Source organism: Somniosus microcephalus, chromosome 9 (assembly GCF_052327205.1).
Source record: "Somniosus microcephalus isolate GS21.2 chromosome 9, FLI_Smic_1.0, whole genome shotgun sequence".
In the NCBI taxonomy this organism is placed as follows: Eukaryota; Metazoa; Chordata; class Chondrichthyes; order Squaliformes; family Somniosidae; genus Somniosus; species Somniosus microcephalus.
In genome coordinates this window covers 65,445,926-65,462,783 of record NC_140995.1, presented here as the reverse complement: position 1 = coordinate 65,462,783, position 16,858 = coordinate 65,445,926, and the positions used below count along the sequence as shown (strand labels likewise).

The following is a 16,858-nucleotide window of genomic DNA, read 5'->3' as shown; positions in this document are numbered from 1 at the left end:
ACCATGGCTGCAGTGTGTACCATCTACAAGATGCGCTGCAGCAACTCGCCAAAGCTTCTTCAGCAGCACCTCCCAAACCGGCGACCTCTTCCACCTAGAAGGACAAGGGCAGCAGGTGCATGGGAACACCACCACCTCCAAGTTTCCCTTCAAGTCACAGACCATCCTGACTTAGAAATATATCGCAGTTTCTTCATCGTCACTGGGTCAAAATCCTGGAACTCCCTCCCTAACAGCACTGTGGGAGTACCGTCACCACACGGACTGCAGAGGTTCAAGAAGGCGGCTCACCACCACCTCAAGGGCAACTAGGGATGGGCAATAAATGCTGGCCTTGCCAGCGACGCCCACATCCCATAAACAGATTTTTTTTAAACCAGACCAAATCCTCATGGAGCAGGGGGGCATCAAGTAGGGTTGCCAACCCTCCAGGAGTTGAAGATTAATCTCCTGGACACTGCTGCAAGCAACTTGGGAGAAAAATCATAGGACCATTAAAATTATTTTCATTTTCTTTGCACACTTTCATTTATTAGTTATAAAAATGTTGTAGGTGGCGGCGTAAGGTTGTTTGACAGCGCGGGGCGGTTGGAGACGGGAGGTCATGTGATGAAATCTCCAGAAATACGTCCAACCAGAGTTGGCAACTCTGGTCAAGCCAGTGCCAAAATCAGAGACCAAGATTGTACATTAAAGGGAAGAGTAAGCCAGCCTGTGGGAGAAATAAGGAGCCCCAAAAAAGGCTGGGATACCAAAATCAGCAACAACTTACATTTATATAGCACCTTTAAAAATGTCCTAAGGTGCTTCACAGAAGTGTAAACCAGGAAAGAGTCCCAAAAGGGTCAGAAGACTGAATCGGTGAATCGGCAAAGTCCTGTAATGGGCTAGCCTTACTGGCAATCTCAGGAGATCATGATCTCTTAATAGAATGCTGCACACAATAACTGGAGCAAAACCAGATCTTTGACCTGAGGCTAGTGGAAAGAATAATACTCTCCAACTGGGCTATGTTCCCAAGTTCATCAATCCTGTTGGGATTCCAGAGTGAGCACCACCTGATGCCTTGGAGCTGTGCAATAACACAAGCAGTAAACGAAGATCGTGAAAGTAACCCAAGCCAGAACTCATGGGTGTCTTCTCCGGCTGCCCCAGTGTGTACTGACATGGGATAGGGCTATGTGTGTAATACCGATGGCCTTGACTTTCTGTATTGTAACCCAGTCATAAGCGTTCAAAGATCTAGAAAATACAGTGCTGGTCTCTAAGCTGAAATGTAAAAAAAAAAAATGCTATAAAACACCAGAAATTGCGACTGTATCCTGCGCCTCCTAACATTTTGGCTGTAAATTTACACCTGTTCAGAACAGTTGTAAATGCAGGAAATTCGCATTCTCTGGTCTTTTGCATTGGGGTGGGGCTATGTTAATGAGCTAAGTTAGGAGTTTAGCAGTTGTAACTTCGGAGCCGGTGCAATTGGGTAAGGACATTCGCATTCAACGATGTTCAGCATCAATCGGTGACACACATTTTCTCAAAAACCATCTGTTAAGCTGAAATGTCCCAGGAAATTCCTGACCTAAAGTCCCGCATTGGTGTAACAAAAAAAGGACTGACCTAACGGCATGACCTCTGATGTGGTATCATTGACTTCAGACCCAGACAACCAGCCAAATTTCTGGTGTGGTGGGGAGATTTGAGGCGCAAGATTTAAAGAATGTTCTTGATACAAAGCAAGATTCAGTTGTCCTGCTGCAGGAATAACTATTGATGCTCGCAGCCTAAGGGTCAACAGCCAATGTAAAGAGGGCAATGAGTGGCACCTCTAATGCCCTCCAGGCACATTCAGTGATCGTTGCATCTGAGAGAGAGAAATTACAAAGCCATTTAATACATGGAGCTCTTTTTAAGAATGAGATGTCCAAGTGGGTCACTTGAGTCCAGAGGAGTAAGTCTCTCGCTAAGTACCTTGATGAACCCTTTGTTTTTTCTGGATTTGTGCATTGCACAGTTTTAGGAGGGAAGGTGTGTTTTTTTTGTATTGAGAACAAATTGGACTTTCTACAGTATGCCCACTTGTGTGTTTAACCAGTGCCTCTGTCAGATGAGTTTTCCATGAAAACTGCTTTTGTCATAATGTATTCAGATGCTAAGAATTTCTTCCTGGTAACAGAATGGTATCCAGCTCCGATATAATTAAAAATACTTGCTTCAACAGCACTCCAGTGTAAAGAGGTACGCACCATTACTAAACGCTTCAGTTCAACTGCTTCAAGCTCATTAGGTCATGACCACTGTTCAAACTTAATCAGATTAGCATTACGTTTTAGAGCACTGGGTTGAATTTTTTGTAATGAGGGATGCAAGTGCATGAAGTAATACACTAATAATAGCTGTTTTCTTATGGAGGGCTGTCATTTGATATTTCAGTAGAACGGTTATTGTGAGCGGGGCTTTGAAAATGCTTCGGACTGAAAATTGGTCTAAGTGTTCCATTTTATTTTTTTTCTGCCCATGATTTACTTTAGGGAATGCAGACTAATGGTTAATATTAATATGACTTTGTTTTTCTGCAGTTTAGATCAGCAAAATGAGTCAATCGCTCTTGCAGAACTCCCACTGGGACCAATATCTTGTCTCTACCTAGTTACAAATTCAAAATTCACATCCTGCACGCTAATCTGGGAATGGTACATTTATATACAAACAAATTGTTCAGGAAGCTCAGCTAAACTAATACTTTATAATTACTCAATGTTTTGAGCAGTTACAGTTTGTGTGTGTCTGTGTGTGTATAATATATATCACCACTTATTTTCTACTTGTATACTAAGCTAGAAACTAGACTGGAAATAGGGAGGAATCAGTGAGACAGTCATTTTGGTGATCAGAGACAACCCCACAATGTCCCATTCCGCAGCACTTTGCGTTGATGCACCAGCATGTGTAGATCACTGTTGTGCACACCCTACTGAGTATCGGAATGTTGTTTCTCAGATCACCATGACTTTGATGGAGACTCTGATCTTTGGGTAGGCAAGGACAAGCCTGCTGCTGTTACTGTTACAGGAGGGACAGATTTTGCACTATTGTCTACCATTTTCCCCCTTTCCTGTTCCAATCTTGTCCCCTTAATATCTCTGAAGATAGCTACAGTTCCAAGGGAAGTATCGACAGTGCCTTTTTGAAGCAGTTTCAGATCCAAGACTTTCACTCCACTATGGTCTCCAGAAAGTCACGTAGTGGTAGTCTTGACCTGTAGTACCTGGGCAAGATCTTGGCAGCCTCTTGGAGTACCTACTGTTTTGGAATATTTCTATAACTCTTGCTGAACTGATGGGGGGGGAATTTTAACCCAAAAAAAGGGTAGGTTGGGTCAGGTGGGAAGTTGGTGTTAAAAATCTGAATCCAGAACCCGCCTGCAACCTGCCCGCTGCCGGTTTTAACGGAGGAGGGACTATTTAACCAGCATTTTAAATTTAAATGGCTGGTCGGGTTTTGCCGGCCTTGTGAAACCGGCCAGCTAAAGTAAGGTGAGGACTGCTGGATCCAGGAGGCAGGTACCTTTACACTTAACTCCTGGGACCGCTTCTGAGCCACGCACCCCCTCCCCGCCACTCCCAACCTGCCAAAGTAGTAAAATTCAGGCTATGTGCCCTGACTTGCAATGGGGTACCGTCAACTACCCAAAGGAACACAACCCTTTTGCAGACAGAGTTTTAGTATTCAACAACAGAAATAACGTGCTAGTAAGTAAAATACTGAATTCTTGACACTGTGCCAGGCAGACAGAAATCTGACCCCAAGGGACTCCCTTGTGCACCCAGTTTGAAATCCTACCCCTAGAGAAGTTCTGTATAACCATAGTAAACATAACGTGAATTGCACCTGGTTCTCCCTCACTCGTGTGAAATCCACAAATATCCAAATTAACTGGGTTTTTGTAAATTGCCTCCCAGGTTTCTCTTAATTTGAGACCTGGTATTAGATTCACATCGGAGAGCAGGCTTAACGTGGTGTCCAGTGTGTCGAGTTTAATGTAGTTCTTAACCAGAGGAGTTAGACATTAATGTAATAGCAAAATACTGCGGATGCTGGAAATCTGAAATAACAACAGAAAACACTCTGCCTCACAAATGGCAGGCAAAGGTTTGCTGGTGAATCAACTTCGAATCGAATATGTGGAGATTTACAATAAATATTTCAACATTAATAAGGCAGAATTTCTCCTGGATTTATTAGTAACAATCTTATATTTATGGCCCTGTGGGAACTGGGGTTCCTAGCCGAAAGAATTGAGATCGACTCAAAATCAAAAACAATAATATTTAATGAACAAACAAAGCTGTACAGAAAACTGTAGGATACAATGCAAATAGGTCTGGTCTGCTTGAAAGCCTCTCTGGAAACTGCTAGCAGGTTCCGAGCTCTACTGCTAGAAGGTTCTGAGCTCTACTGCTAGAAGGTTCCGAGCTCTGACGTCATGACATCATCACGTTCTTCCCGCCGTTGAGAGATCACGTGACGGACGGCATGACGTCATCACGCGGAGTACAGCAAAGAAGCCCTAGTACAGTTAACAGATACATTAAAGGTGCAGCCCCCAGCTGTACTACATTGCTGTAAAAGGAATTATATACAATTGTCTGTAATCCTCTGGTGGTTCTGCCACAGCCCCTAGTTTTGAACTCTCCACAAATGGAAACACCTCTATGTCTACCCTATCAAACTCCTTCATAATTTTAAAGACATCTATTCAGTAACGCCTCTGTCTTCTCTCTTCTAGCGAAAAGAGCCCAGCTTGTTCAGCCTGTCCTGATGAGTATATCCTCTCAGTTCTGGCATCATCCTTGTCAATCTTTTTTGCACCTTCTCCAATGCCTCTATCCTTTTTAGAATATGAAGCCCAGAACTCTGCATTGTATAGTGGTCTCACCAAGGTTCTAAACAAGTTTATCATAACTTCTCTGCTTTTCAATTCTATCCCTCCAGAAATGAACCCCAGGGCTTGTTTTGCTTTTTTTATGGCCTTATTAACCTGCGTCACTACTTTTAGTGATTTGAGTATCTACCCCTAGATCCCTTTGCTCCTCTACCCCATTTAGAGTCTGATTATCCAAGCTGTATGTGGCCTCCTTATTCTACCTACCAAAATGTAACACCTCACACTTGTCTAGATTGAAATTAATTTTCCAATTACATGCCCATTCTGCAAGTTAATTATATTCTTTTTCTATTTTGTCACAGTCTTTCTCAGTATTAACTATACCCCCCAATTTGGTGTGTCAAAGCCAGTATATCTATGCATTGTGTGTGATGAAATGACCTTGCAGCTGTTTCCCACAGCTAACCTGGGTTCAGTTGAAGAGTTTAAATATAAGCCGGAGTATTCTGAAATGGATTTTAATTTGTGCTTGCCAAGCTTTGTTTTTTCACACCAACAAATCCAGTACTGCTTTTTTTGTTCGTTCCTGGGATGTGGGCGTCGCTGGCAAGGCCAGCATTTATTGCCCATCCCCAATTGCCCTCGAGAAGGTGCTGGTGAGCCGCCACCTTGAGCTGCTGCAGTCCGTGTGGTGAAGGTACTCCCACAGTGCTGTTTGGTCAGTGGAAATCGGGGGGGGGGGGGGGGAACTCTCCACTGGCTGGAGTCATTCCTATCGCAAAGGAAGGTGGTTGGAGGTCAATCATCTCTGCCCCAGGACATCGCTGCAGGAGCTCCTCGGGGCAGTGTCCTAGGCTCAACCATCTTCAGCTGCTTCATCAATGACCTTCCCTCCATCATAAGGTCAGAAATGGGGATGTTCGCTGATGACTGCAGTGTGCAGTACCATTCACAACTCCTCAAATAATGAAGCAGTCCATGCCCACATACAACAAGACCTGGACAATGTTCAGACTTGGGCTGATAAGTGGCTGGTAACATTCGTGCCAGGCAATGACTATCTCCAACAAGCAAGAGTTTAACCATCGCTACTTGACATTCAACAGCATTACCATCGCTGAATCCCACACCATCAACATCCTGGGGGTCACCATTGACCAGAAAGTTAACTGGACCAGCCACATAAATACTGTGGCAACAAGAGCAGGTCAGACGCTAGGTATTCTGCGGCGAGTGTCTTACCTCCTGACTCCCCAAAGCCTTTCCACCATCTACAAGGCCCAAGTAAGGAGTGTGATGGAATACTCTCCACTTACCTGGATGAGTGCAGCTCCAACAACACTCGAGCTCGACACCATCCAGGACAAAGCAGCCCGCTTGATTGGCACCCCCCTTAACCATTCACTCCCTCCACCACCGGTGCACCATGGCTGCAGTGTGTACCATCTACAAGATGCATTGCAGCAACTTGCCAAGGCTTCTTCGGCAGCACCACCTCAACCCGTGACCTCTTCCACCTAGAAGGACAAGGGCAGCAGGCGCATGGGAACACCAACACCTCCAAGTCACACACCACCCTGACTTGGAAATATATCGCCGATCCTTCATCGTCGCTGGGTCAAAATCCTGGAACTCCCTACCTAACAGCGTTATGAGAGTACCTTCACCACACGGACTGCAGTGGTTCAAGAGGCAGCTCATCACCACCTTCTCGAGGGCAATTACGGATGGACAATAAATGCTGGCCTTGTCAGCGACGCCCACATCCCATATACAAATTTTTAAAGGTCAGGAAAGTTCCAGGATTTTGACCCAGCAACGATGAAGGAATGGTGATATATTGCCAAATTTCTGGTCAATGGTGACCCCCCCCAGGATGTTGATGGTGGGGGATTCAGCGATGGTAAGACCGTTGAATGTCATGGGGTGGTGGTTAGACACTCGCTTGTTGGAGATAGTCATTGTCTGGCACTTGTGTGATGCGAATGTTACTTGCCACTTATCAGCCCAAGCCTGCATGTTGTCTAGGTTTTGCTGCATGTGGGCATGGACTGCTTCATTATCTGAGGCGTTGCGAATGGAACTGAACACTGCAATCATCAGCGAGCATCCCTGCTTCTGATCTTATGATGGAGGGAAGGTCAATGATGAAGCAGCTGAAGATGGTTGGGCCTAGGACACTGCCCTGAGGTACTTCTGCAGCGATGTCCTGGGGCTGAGATTGACCTCCAACAACCACAACCATCTTCCTTTGTGCTAGGAATGACTCCAACCAGTGGAGAGTTTTCCCCCTGATTCCCATTGACTTCAGTTTTACTCCGACTCCTTGGTACCAAATTCAGCCAAATGCTGCCTCGATATGAAGGGCAGTCACTCTCCCCTCACCTCTGGAATTCTGCTCTTTTGTCCATGTTTGGACCAAGGCTGTAATGCGGTCTGGACCCGAGTGGTCCTTCCGGAACCCAAACTGAGCATCAGTGAGCAGGTTATTGGTGAATAAGTGCTACTTAATAGCGCTGACGATGACACCTTCCATCACTGCTAATGATTGAGAGTAGACTGATGAGGTGGTAATTGTCCTGCTTTTTAAGGCAGTTTTTCACATTGTTGGGTAGAGGCCAGTGTTGTAGCTGTACTGGAACAGCTTGGCTAGAGGCGCGGCTAGTTCTGAAGTACAAGTCTTCAGCACGACAGCCGGATGCTGTCTGAGCCCATAGCCTTTGCTGTATCCAGTGCACTCAGCCACTTCTTGATATCACGTGGAGTGAATCAAATTGGCTGAAGACTGGCTTCTGTCATGGTGGGGACCTCAGGAGGAGGCCGATCTGGATCATCTACTCGGCACTTCTGGCTGAAGATGGTTGCACTCGCGTGCTGGGCTCCGTCGTCATTGAAAATGGGGATATTCATGGAACCTCCTCCCGTTAGTAGTTTAATTGTCCACCATTGACTGGATGCGGCAAGACTGCAGAGTTTTGATCTGATCCGTTGATTGTGGGATAGCTTAGCCCTGTGCTGCTTCTGCTGTTAAGCATGCATGTAGGTCCTCTGTTGCAGCTTCCCCAGGTTGGCACCTCATTTTGAGTACGCCTAGTGCTGCTCCTGGCATGCTCTTCTGCACTCCTCATTGAACCAGGGTTGGTCCCCTGGCTTGATGGTAATGGTAGAGTGAGGGATATGCCAGGCCATGAGGTTGCAGATTGTGGTGGAATACAATTCTGCTATTGCTGATGGCCCACACCGCGTCATGGATGCCCAGTTCTGAGCTGCTAGATCTGTTCTGAATCTATCCCATTTAGCACGGTGGTAGTGTCACACAACACAATGGAGGGTGAAGACAGGACTTCATCTCCATAAGGACTGTGCGGTGGTCACTGCTATCAATGCTGTCATGGATAGCTGCATCTGCAACAGGTAGATTGGTGAGGACGAGGTCACTACTTCCAGTTGTGTAGCTCCTTTGGACACTTTGGGCTTGCAAGCCCTTCCCTTTCTTTGTCTATCAATATATCGGTAACTTGACATTTATTTCATATTTCCAATAGGCATTGCCTGCAAGCAAAAATAGGTAGTTAGTAAATCGATCAAAACTTCTACCAATATAAGCTCTTTTACAGAAGCAGACTTCACTGCCAACTGTTAACAATTTACATTTACACAGCACTTTTAACAGACAAAAAAATCCCCAGAGGCAGAATAAAAAAGTAGATGGGGATTAGGATAATCCTAGAAACATGGGTGTATTTTGGCAGAGGTCTGGTAGAGCTTGATGTGGTCCAGCCACATCTGGTGCTGGATGGTTAATCTGATGTCCAAGTGTGGTTTTGTTTTCTACAGAACTAAAACTGGTCATCTTTTAAACATGGTTTTTACACTTTTCGATGTTTCTGTTTTTGCTCTAGGTCATCATAGAAGTTACAGAAATGTTGCACAGTGCCAGCTTGCTGATCGATGATATTGAGGATAATTCTAAGCTGCGCCGTGGCTTCCCTGTGGCGCACAGCATCTATGGTGTTCCATCTGTCATAAACTCAGCCAACTACGTCTACTTTTTGAGTCTGGAGAAGGTACTGACCCTTGACCATCCAGAAGCCATTAAAGTCTTCACCCAACAGCTGCTGGAGCTGCATCGCGGCCAAGGCCTGGACATCTATTGGAGAGATACGTACACCTGCCCCACGTTGGAAGATTACAAGGCCATGGTGCTGCAGAAGACTGGAGGACTCTTTGGGCTGGCTGTTGGCCTCATGCAACTCTTCTCTGAAAATAAATCCGACTTAAAGCCTCTTCTTGACACACTTGGACTTTTATTCCAAATACGTGATGATTATGCAAACCTGATCTCTAGGGAATACAGTTCAAACAAGGGTTTTTGTGAAGATTTAACGGAAGGCAAGTTTTCATTCCCCCTTATTCATGCTATCTGGTCACATCCAGAGAGTACACAAGTGCAGAATATTTTGCGTCAGAGGACTGAAAATGTAGATGTAAAGAAATACTGTGTAAACTATTTGGAAAAGGTGGGTTCTTTCGATTACACCAGACAAACACTCAAACAGTTGGAATCAGAAGCTTACAAAACTATTGACAAGCTTGGTGGTAACCCACAGTTAGCAGCTTTAATTGAACAACTTAGCCAATTGTATAAAGAGAGTTGAAAAAACTTTTTTTTCTCTTTCCCCATGCTCCTCTTTTCTCGCTTGTCCTCTTGAATGCTTTGGCTCGCTCACTCCTTGCGCATGTGTGCTCTTTCACTCGATCTCTCGCTCTGTCATGAGTGCACTATCACTTCATTTCTCGCTTTCTCTTTCGAGTGCTCTCACTCGCGCTCATGAATGCTCTCCCACTCAATTTCTCACTCCTGAGAGCTCCCTCGCTCTCTCCTGAGCTCTTGATCTCTCTCCCATGACTGTGCTCTCGCAGTATGTGTGAAGTTTAAACAGTACTTGCAGTTGGGGTTGAAAACCACAGGATATTCATGCAATCGAAAGCTTGTCCTGTTTTCAACCTATAAAATCAGACTGAACAGATGTTTTTATGTTTCAGTATAACATTTTGCTTAACTGACGTGTGCCTGATACAGTCCTACCCCATGCCCGTTTCATCCCCTCGCACTCACCTGCCCTCCCTACCTGCAGCGTTACAGAGGCAGGCCAGTCTTTGGGACTCTTGGTGTCAGTGAATGGTACTGATCTTGAGGATGCCCATCACTGTCAGCTGTGGCTCAGTGGGTAGCACACTCGCCTCTGAGTCCGAAGGTTATGGGTTCAAGTCCCACTCCAGGAACTTGAGCACATTAAAAAAAAAAGCTAGGCTGACACTCCAGTGCTGCACTGTCAGAGGTGCTGTCTTCCAGATGAGACGTTAAACCGAGGCCCGGTCTGCTCTCTCAGGTAGATGTAAAAGATCCCATGGCACTATTTCAAAGAGCAGGGGAGTTCTCCCCAGTGTCCTGGCCAATATTTATCCCTCAACCAACATCACTAAACAGATTATCTGGTCATTATCACATTGCCATTTGTGAGAGTTTGCTGTGTGCAAATTGGCTGCTGCATTTCCCACATTACAATAGTGACTCCACTTCAAAAGTACTTCATTGGCTGTAAAGTGCTTTGTGATGTCCGGTGGCCATGAAAGGTGCTATATAAATGCAAGTCTTCTTTCTTTATGCTTAGCAAGTCCTGTCGTCGTATCGAGAGAAAGACTTTGAAGACACTGGCTGTGCTGAACAGCAGAGTGGGCTCTGAGATGAGCTCTGTTATGAGGGGAGAATGTCAGACAGCAGGCACTGATTGTCACAGACTGTATCATGAGTACTGGAGATCGGCATTTGTCATGCACTTCTTTGCTCTGCTGCACTCGGAGACTACAGATGGAATTTCAGCAGACCAGAACAATTAATGCTTGCTGTTCTCTAACTGATAGACTGCTGTAACTTTGCTCAGCCCTTGTATCAAGTGAGAATGCATGGTGCTCTCTGACTGCTAAACACAGCCACGCTAATACCCTCCCAGCTATAATTAATGCACAATATATCTGGAGAGTTGGAAGAGTTAGAAGCACATAGCAACTCATTGCCATTGCAGCATATTTTTACAATAAAATCAGGTCCATTTTACTGGGCCAAGTATTTTACAGTTTCCTTTTTAAGTGGATTTTTAATCAAGTTATTTATTTGGCATTATTTCTAGTTTGCACAGATCTATCTGCAACAAATGAGCAGTCAGGCCTTTTCACTGTTTGGTTTCCATCCTTCGATTTTTCTCCCCTTGTAGGGAAGTGATTCAATCCCTCCCGTCCCTCTGTTCAAGCGTTGTTGGGTAACTTGGTCCGTGCGGACGTTGAGCTGAAAACTCGTGCTACCTTTCTGTGTGATGTGGTATCTGACTCTTTACTTTGAGAAGTGGGGAAGAAGTGGATTCCTTTTTTCCTAAAAGGAAGCAGGGCCATTTTAAGCTGACCATTGCAGGGGATTGGTGGATAAGTTTGCACTCGCACTATTGTAAGGCTTGACTGTTCCACAAGAATGGTCTTTAAACATCATGGGCAGTGCTGTACTTTGAATTTTCTGCACACATGATGGGGATATCTTTAAATCTGACACTGCAGAAGTCTTCAACAGTGCAGAATTTTCCTGGGCAGAACTGGTTGTGTATTTTTGGTAATCAGATCCTAAACTATGGTGATGTCTGTTTTCAGTAAATCTTGTTATAGCATTAGAAACACCAGGGTTATTTTTATTTTCCTCCCCTCCCCATTGTGTTGATCTCCTTATAAGAACATAAGAAATAGGAACAGGAGTAGGTGATTCGGCCCTTCAAGCCTGCCCTGCCATTCAATAAGATCATGGCTGATCTTCGAATTCAACTCTACTTTCCTGCCCGATCCCCATATCCCTTGATTCTTCTGGAGTCTAAAAATCTATCGATCTCGGTCTTGAATATACTCAACGACTCAGCATTCACAGCATTTGGGGTAGAGAATTCCAAAGATTCACAACCCTCCGAGTGAAGAAATTCCTCCTTATTTCAGTCTTGAAAGGCTGGCCCCTTATCTTGGGATACCATTCCATAGGCACTGATCGCCCCCCTATTTCCTCTGGCCATTCTTCATGTGCAAGTCTAGGTAGTGTTAGCAGACTATTAAACAGTTCAGGGGTGTGTCCATCACTGCAGAGACCCAACCTGTTCTCACCCAGTCAACCTCTGACTCTTCAAGCAGCTAACGCCCCAAATTGACGGGTTGGGGAACCATGCAGTGTGGTATACCTTGACTTCTGAAAGGCCTTTGATAAAATACTGCATGAGAGCCTCCTTTACAAATTAAGGCCATTGAGTGTCAAGGGTAAGACACTGATCAGTAACTTCCTATGGGAAAACAAGGTAGTTGTAGAGGAAGCCGTGGTGGGGGGGGACAGCTGGTGGAATATTGAGTGGGATGTCTTGGGGAAGTGTACTGGGACCCCTGCTCTTTGTGGTATACATCAATGGAAGGGAGTCATGGTTAGAAAAATTTTCTCGTGACTGGAAGGGGCTGTACTTTGCCTTTTTGGTGATTATCTGATTTTCTAGCGCGTTGTGAATTTTATAGTACTAGTGTACATTCTATTGCTGAATTTATTGCTCGATGTGAGGAATATTAACGCGGGGAAGTAGAGCATTTCTCTATTTGGGCATCCAGTGTCAGCATCATGCACTCCCATGTTATGTTTAAAGTGATTACTTGCAGAGTAAAGTTCCCTAATCTCTGTGCCAATCATATGCCTTAGCACCTCTGCACTGCAGTCCCTACTCCAACAATGTGAAGTTTTGCCATTTACCACACACCAGTCACTATACGTTCCCTCTGAGTGAGACTACCATTTAGGAGCAATTCTGTGCCGTGAGGTTCATGCTCAGTGGGAACTGGGTTGTGATTTATTTAAAGTCGGTTCCCCCTTGCCTGTGACACAGGAGGAGGCTGTCGTCCCTATCAGACTGGGCTGCACTCAAACTAGGTCCCAGGGCTAAGAGGAAAACCACAACTGTTGGCAAGTGCGCAGCTGATTGATCAGGTTAACATTCCAAGTGTAACCTTCAACCGGTCTTGTAGAGTTCCAGGTGAGAAGACAGAGGGTCGTGCTCGGGGAAGCACAGAAGCCCAAGGTTTAGGGTTGATGATCAATTACACCACCCACTCCACCATTTAGCAGCACCAGTAATAACGAAATCCACACAAGTTACTATTGGTAAAATTCTTAGATATTTAATGGTGATAAACTGAGTTCAAATAACATTGTATGAATGAGCTACGCTATAGATCACAGCTACCTAATTCTAACAGTAACCATCTTGGGTTGTCCTCAGTGAAACTTCTCGCATTTTGCAAAATAAAGTTTTTTTTAAATCACTTTCCAAACTGCTGTATTAACAGGTGGCCAGGTGTACTCCTTGGCTGTTGTAGCAAGTTATCTAAACGCCTCGCCATTATGTAGCATTGTTTTTTGAGAGGTCAGTGCACAATTTCTCTTGGTGCCTGGACAGTTATTAAGTTGTGCTCCTAGGTTCCAGCTGTTGCACAGAACCAAAATCTGAGAATGTTGGAATTGTAAGAAACCCTCTTGTCAGCCTCAAGTTCAGTGATTCATCATGCTGTGCTTGTGAAAAGCTCTGTAGCCTTGCTTTTATTTTGTGGTCTCTGCCATTTGTAGCTGGTTTGCCAACATTAAGTCTGCCTCAGGAACTAATTAGGGAAGCATTTACTGATGTCACCCTGGACCGATCTCAAATTGCAGAGCTGCTTTAGAGAAAAAAAATGGTATAATTTCAATTCTTGCAATTTCACTCCACATCTCCAATACAGGTACTCTTAGGAGAACTGCACTGAAACACTCCAGAGAGATAATTATACTACAAATGTTCTTTTGACGTTCACCTGGATGTCACCTCAACTATCAGCCATTGGTTGAGTTTGAGCGCTTTGGATCGTCCAGAGGGCAACAACTTGCGTTTATTTACACTGGATATACAGGCACAGAAACAGGCCATGCGGCCCAACCAGCCCATGCTGGCATTGTTGCTCCACTCAAGCCTCATTCTTCCTCATCTAACTCTTATCAGCATAACCCTCTATTCCCTTCTCCCTCATGTGCTTATCTAACTTCCCCTTAAATGTATCTATACTATTCACTTCAACCACTCCGTGGTAGTGAGTTCCACATTCTCACCACTCTCTGGGTAAAGAAGTTTCTTCTGAATTCCCGATTGGATTTTTTGGTGACGATCTTGTACTGATTGCCTGTAGTTTTGCTCTTCCCCACAAGTGGAGCCATTCTCTCTCTCCCCTATCAAAGCCTTTCATAACAACATCAGAAATAGGAGCAGGAGTAGGCCATTTGGCCCCTCGAGCCTGTGCCGCCATTTAATGAGATCATGGCTGATCTGATCTTGGGCTCAGCTCCATTTCCCTGTCACTCCCTTATTCAAAAATCTGTATCTCCACCTTAAATATATTCAATGACCCAGCCGCCACAGCTCTCTAGGGCAGAGAATTCCACAGATTTACGACCCTCTGAGAAGAGAAATTCCTCCTCATTTCAGTTTTAAATGTGCAACCCCTTATTCTTTTTCATAATTTTAAAGACCTGTATTAGGTCACCTCATCGGCCTTCTCTTTTCAAGAGAAAATATATAGGGCCTTTAACCTAGTAAATTGTCCCACTGTGCTTTACAGGAACGTTATCAAATATAATTTGACACTGAGCCACCTGGAGATATTAGGACAAGTGACCCAATGTGATCAGGCTCTATATAAATGCAAGTTCCCAACTTGAAGCAGAACCTTGGATACTGCCCATTGCAGAAACTCCATGTCGATGGGGATTCTACACAGGCGGCACCAAAATGTCTGCCGAATCTACAACAGTAGGTGAATTCCCTGGAGCTCAAAAGGTTGAGGGGTGATCTGATCAAGGTATTTAAAATACTAAAGGGATCTGATACAGAGAAACTATTTTCTCCAATGGGGGGAATTCAGAACAAGACGGCATAATAAAGTTGGAGCCAAGATGTTCAGGACTGAAATCAGGAAGCACTTCTTCACACAAAGGTTAGTGGAAACCTGGAATTCTGTCTCCCAAAAGGCTGTGGATGCTGGGGGTCAGTTGGAGCTTTCAAGACTGCGCGCTGGATTTGCATTAGCTAAGGGTATAGAAACATAGAAGATAGGAGCAGGAGTAGGCCATTCGGCCCTTCGAGCCTGCTTCGCCATTCAACGAGATCATGGCTGATCATCCAAACCCTAGCACCCGGTCCCTACACCGACAGCCATCCCACCCAAGCCCTATCCCCGTAACCCCACGTATTTAATCCCCTCTAACACTAAGGGTCAATTTTTATCATGGCCAATCAACCTAACCTGCACATCTTTGGACTGTGGGAGGAAACCCACGCAAACACGGGGAGAATGTGCAAACTCCACACAGACAGTCACCCGAGACCGGATTTGAACCCGGGTCCCTGGTGCTGTGAGGCAACAGTGCTGGTTATGGAGCAAAGGCGGGTAAATGAGCTTGAGGTACAGATCAGCCATGATCTAATTGAATGACAACAGGCTTGAGGGGCTGAATGGCCTCCTCCTGTTTACATGGTGGAAAGCAGCGACTGTGTTCTCCACCTATTTTGCAACATTCAAATCTAACTGATGACCCCATTATTAGGGAATCTTGTTCTGACTCTCTACTCTCCTACTGTCTTTTTAACCCAATCTCCATGTCACACGTTTGTTGGACTTTTCACAGATTGTTTTTTTAAAGTTACAACTTGTATATTAGTCAGTCTTTATCTACCTTTTCTAAGACTTTGAGAAATCCCACTGTCTATGTTTGTACACTAAATGCTACACCGATGGGCTGTGCTCATTGACGTTTATATCGAATTCAACCAATGCCTCTAGGAAGTCTTGATCTTAGTCTAGAATTTACACCATGTGACATTATTTTAAAAACCTTCCTCAGCTTTTTGTTAAGGGAATGGTGGGAGTCATTGGTGTAAACAAACACAGCTGATGCTTTGTGTTCTGTCAATGGTGTATTCTGCCAATGCTGGAGGAACTTTCAGACTCCTTGGAAGTGATGTGATTTGCACAACATTGATTGGATTTGTAAGAACATTTGTAATGGATTAAAATGAACTACAGTATCCACCGAATGTATTTGTGAACTTTAATGCCTCAGTAAAAGTGTGACTTTTATCAAATAATATTTCAAAATTTGTAACTGGTGTAATCGAGGGGATTCCATTCTGTTATGTGTTTCTCGAGCAAATCCATGTGATTGAATGTGTGTAACCATGGATCTTAACTCAAGACTAGAATTTAAAATGGGACTAAGTTGGACCGCTTGTAGTGACTGCCTCTTGAACCGTTTTGGTGGTACTAATTATTAAAACGGCCCATGCAGCTACTGGTACAGGTATTAGATTATTAGTGATTATTAAACCAGTGGGGAACTTGTTCTTCGTTCAATCAACCTCTACACAAAGTTACACGGGCTCTTGCCCAATACAGCTTTGGGGAGATGAACCCACCGGGGTATTAGACTATCCTCCATAAGATTTGAGCGCTCACAGTAGTGTTGCAGACATGTTTTACTGCAGCTAATGCAATGTCAGCAGTGCAGTACTGAGAGCGTGCAGCACTGTCTGAGGAACAGTACTGTCGGAGGTGCCGTCTTTCGGATGAGGTGTTAAACTGAGGCCTCGTCTAACCTCTCAGGTGGACAAAAAAGATCCTGTGACACTATTTCGAGGAAGAGCAGGAGAGTTCTCCCTGGTGCCCCAGCCAATATTTATCTTTCAACCAACATCACTAAAAACAGATTAAATGGTCAGCATCACATTGCTATTTGTGGGATCTTGTGTGCAAGTTGGCTGCTGCATTTCTCTACATTGCAACAGTGGCTACACTTCAAAAAATAATACTTTGTTAGTTGTAAAG

The 16,858-nt window shown here is 44.6% G+C and overlaps 1 protein-coding gene across 5 annotated transcripts in view; it reads left to right on the top strand.

Moving 5' to 3' along the window:
• The window catches only part of ggps1 (geranylgeranyl diphosphate synthase 1), a 34,218-nt gene extending 18,154 nt beyond the window's left edge, over positions 1-16,064 (top strand). For 3 of the 5 annotated variants that reach the window (XM_085996714.1, XM_085996716.1, XM_085996715.1), the window contains one exon: positions 8,788-9,906. In XM_085996714.1, the coding sequence (XP_085852840.1) occupies positions 8,809-9,543 (735 nt within the window). In that variant the 5' untranslated portion in view covers positions 8,788-8,808 and the 3' untranslated portion in view covers positions 9,544-9,906. Of the gene's footprint in view, positions 1-8,787; positions 9,907-10,560 lie in introns of those variants that run through there. The other 2 variants (XM_085996719.1, XM_085996717.1) reach the window with 2 other exon arrangements.
• The last annotated feature ends 794 nt before the right edge of the window (positions 16,065-16,858 follow it).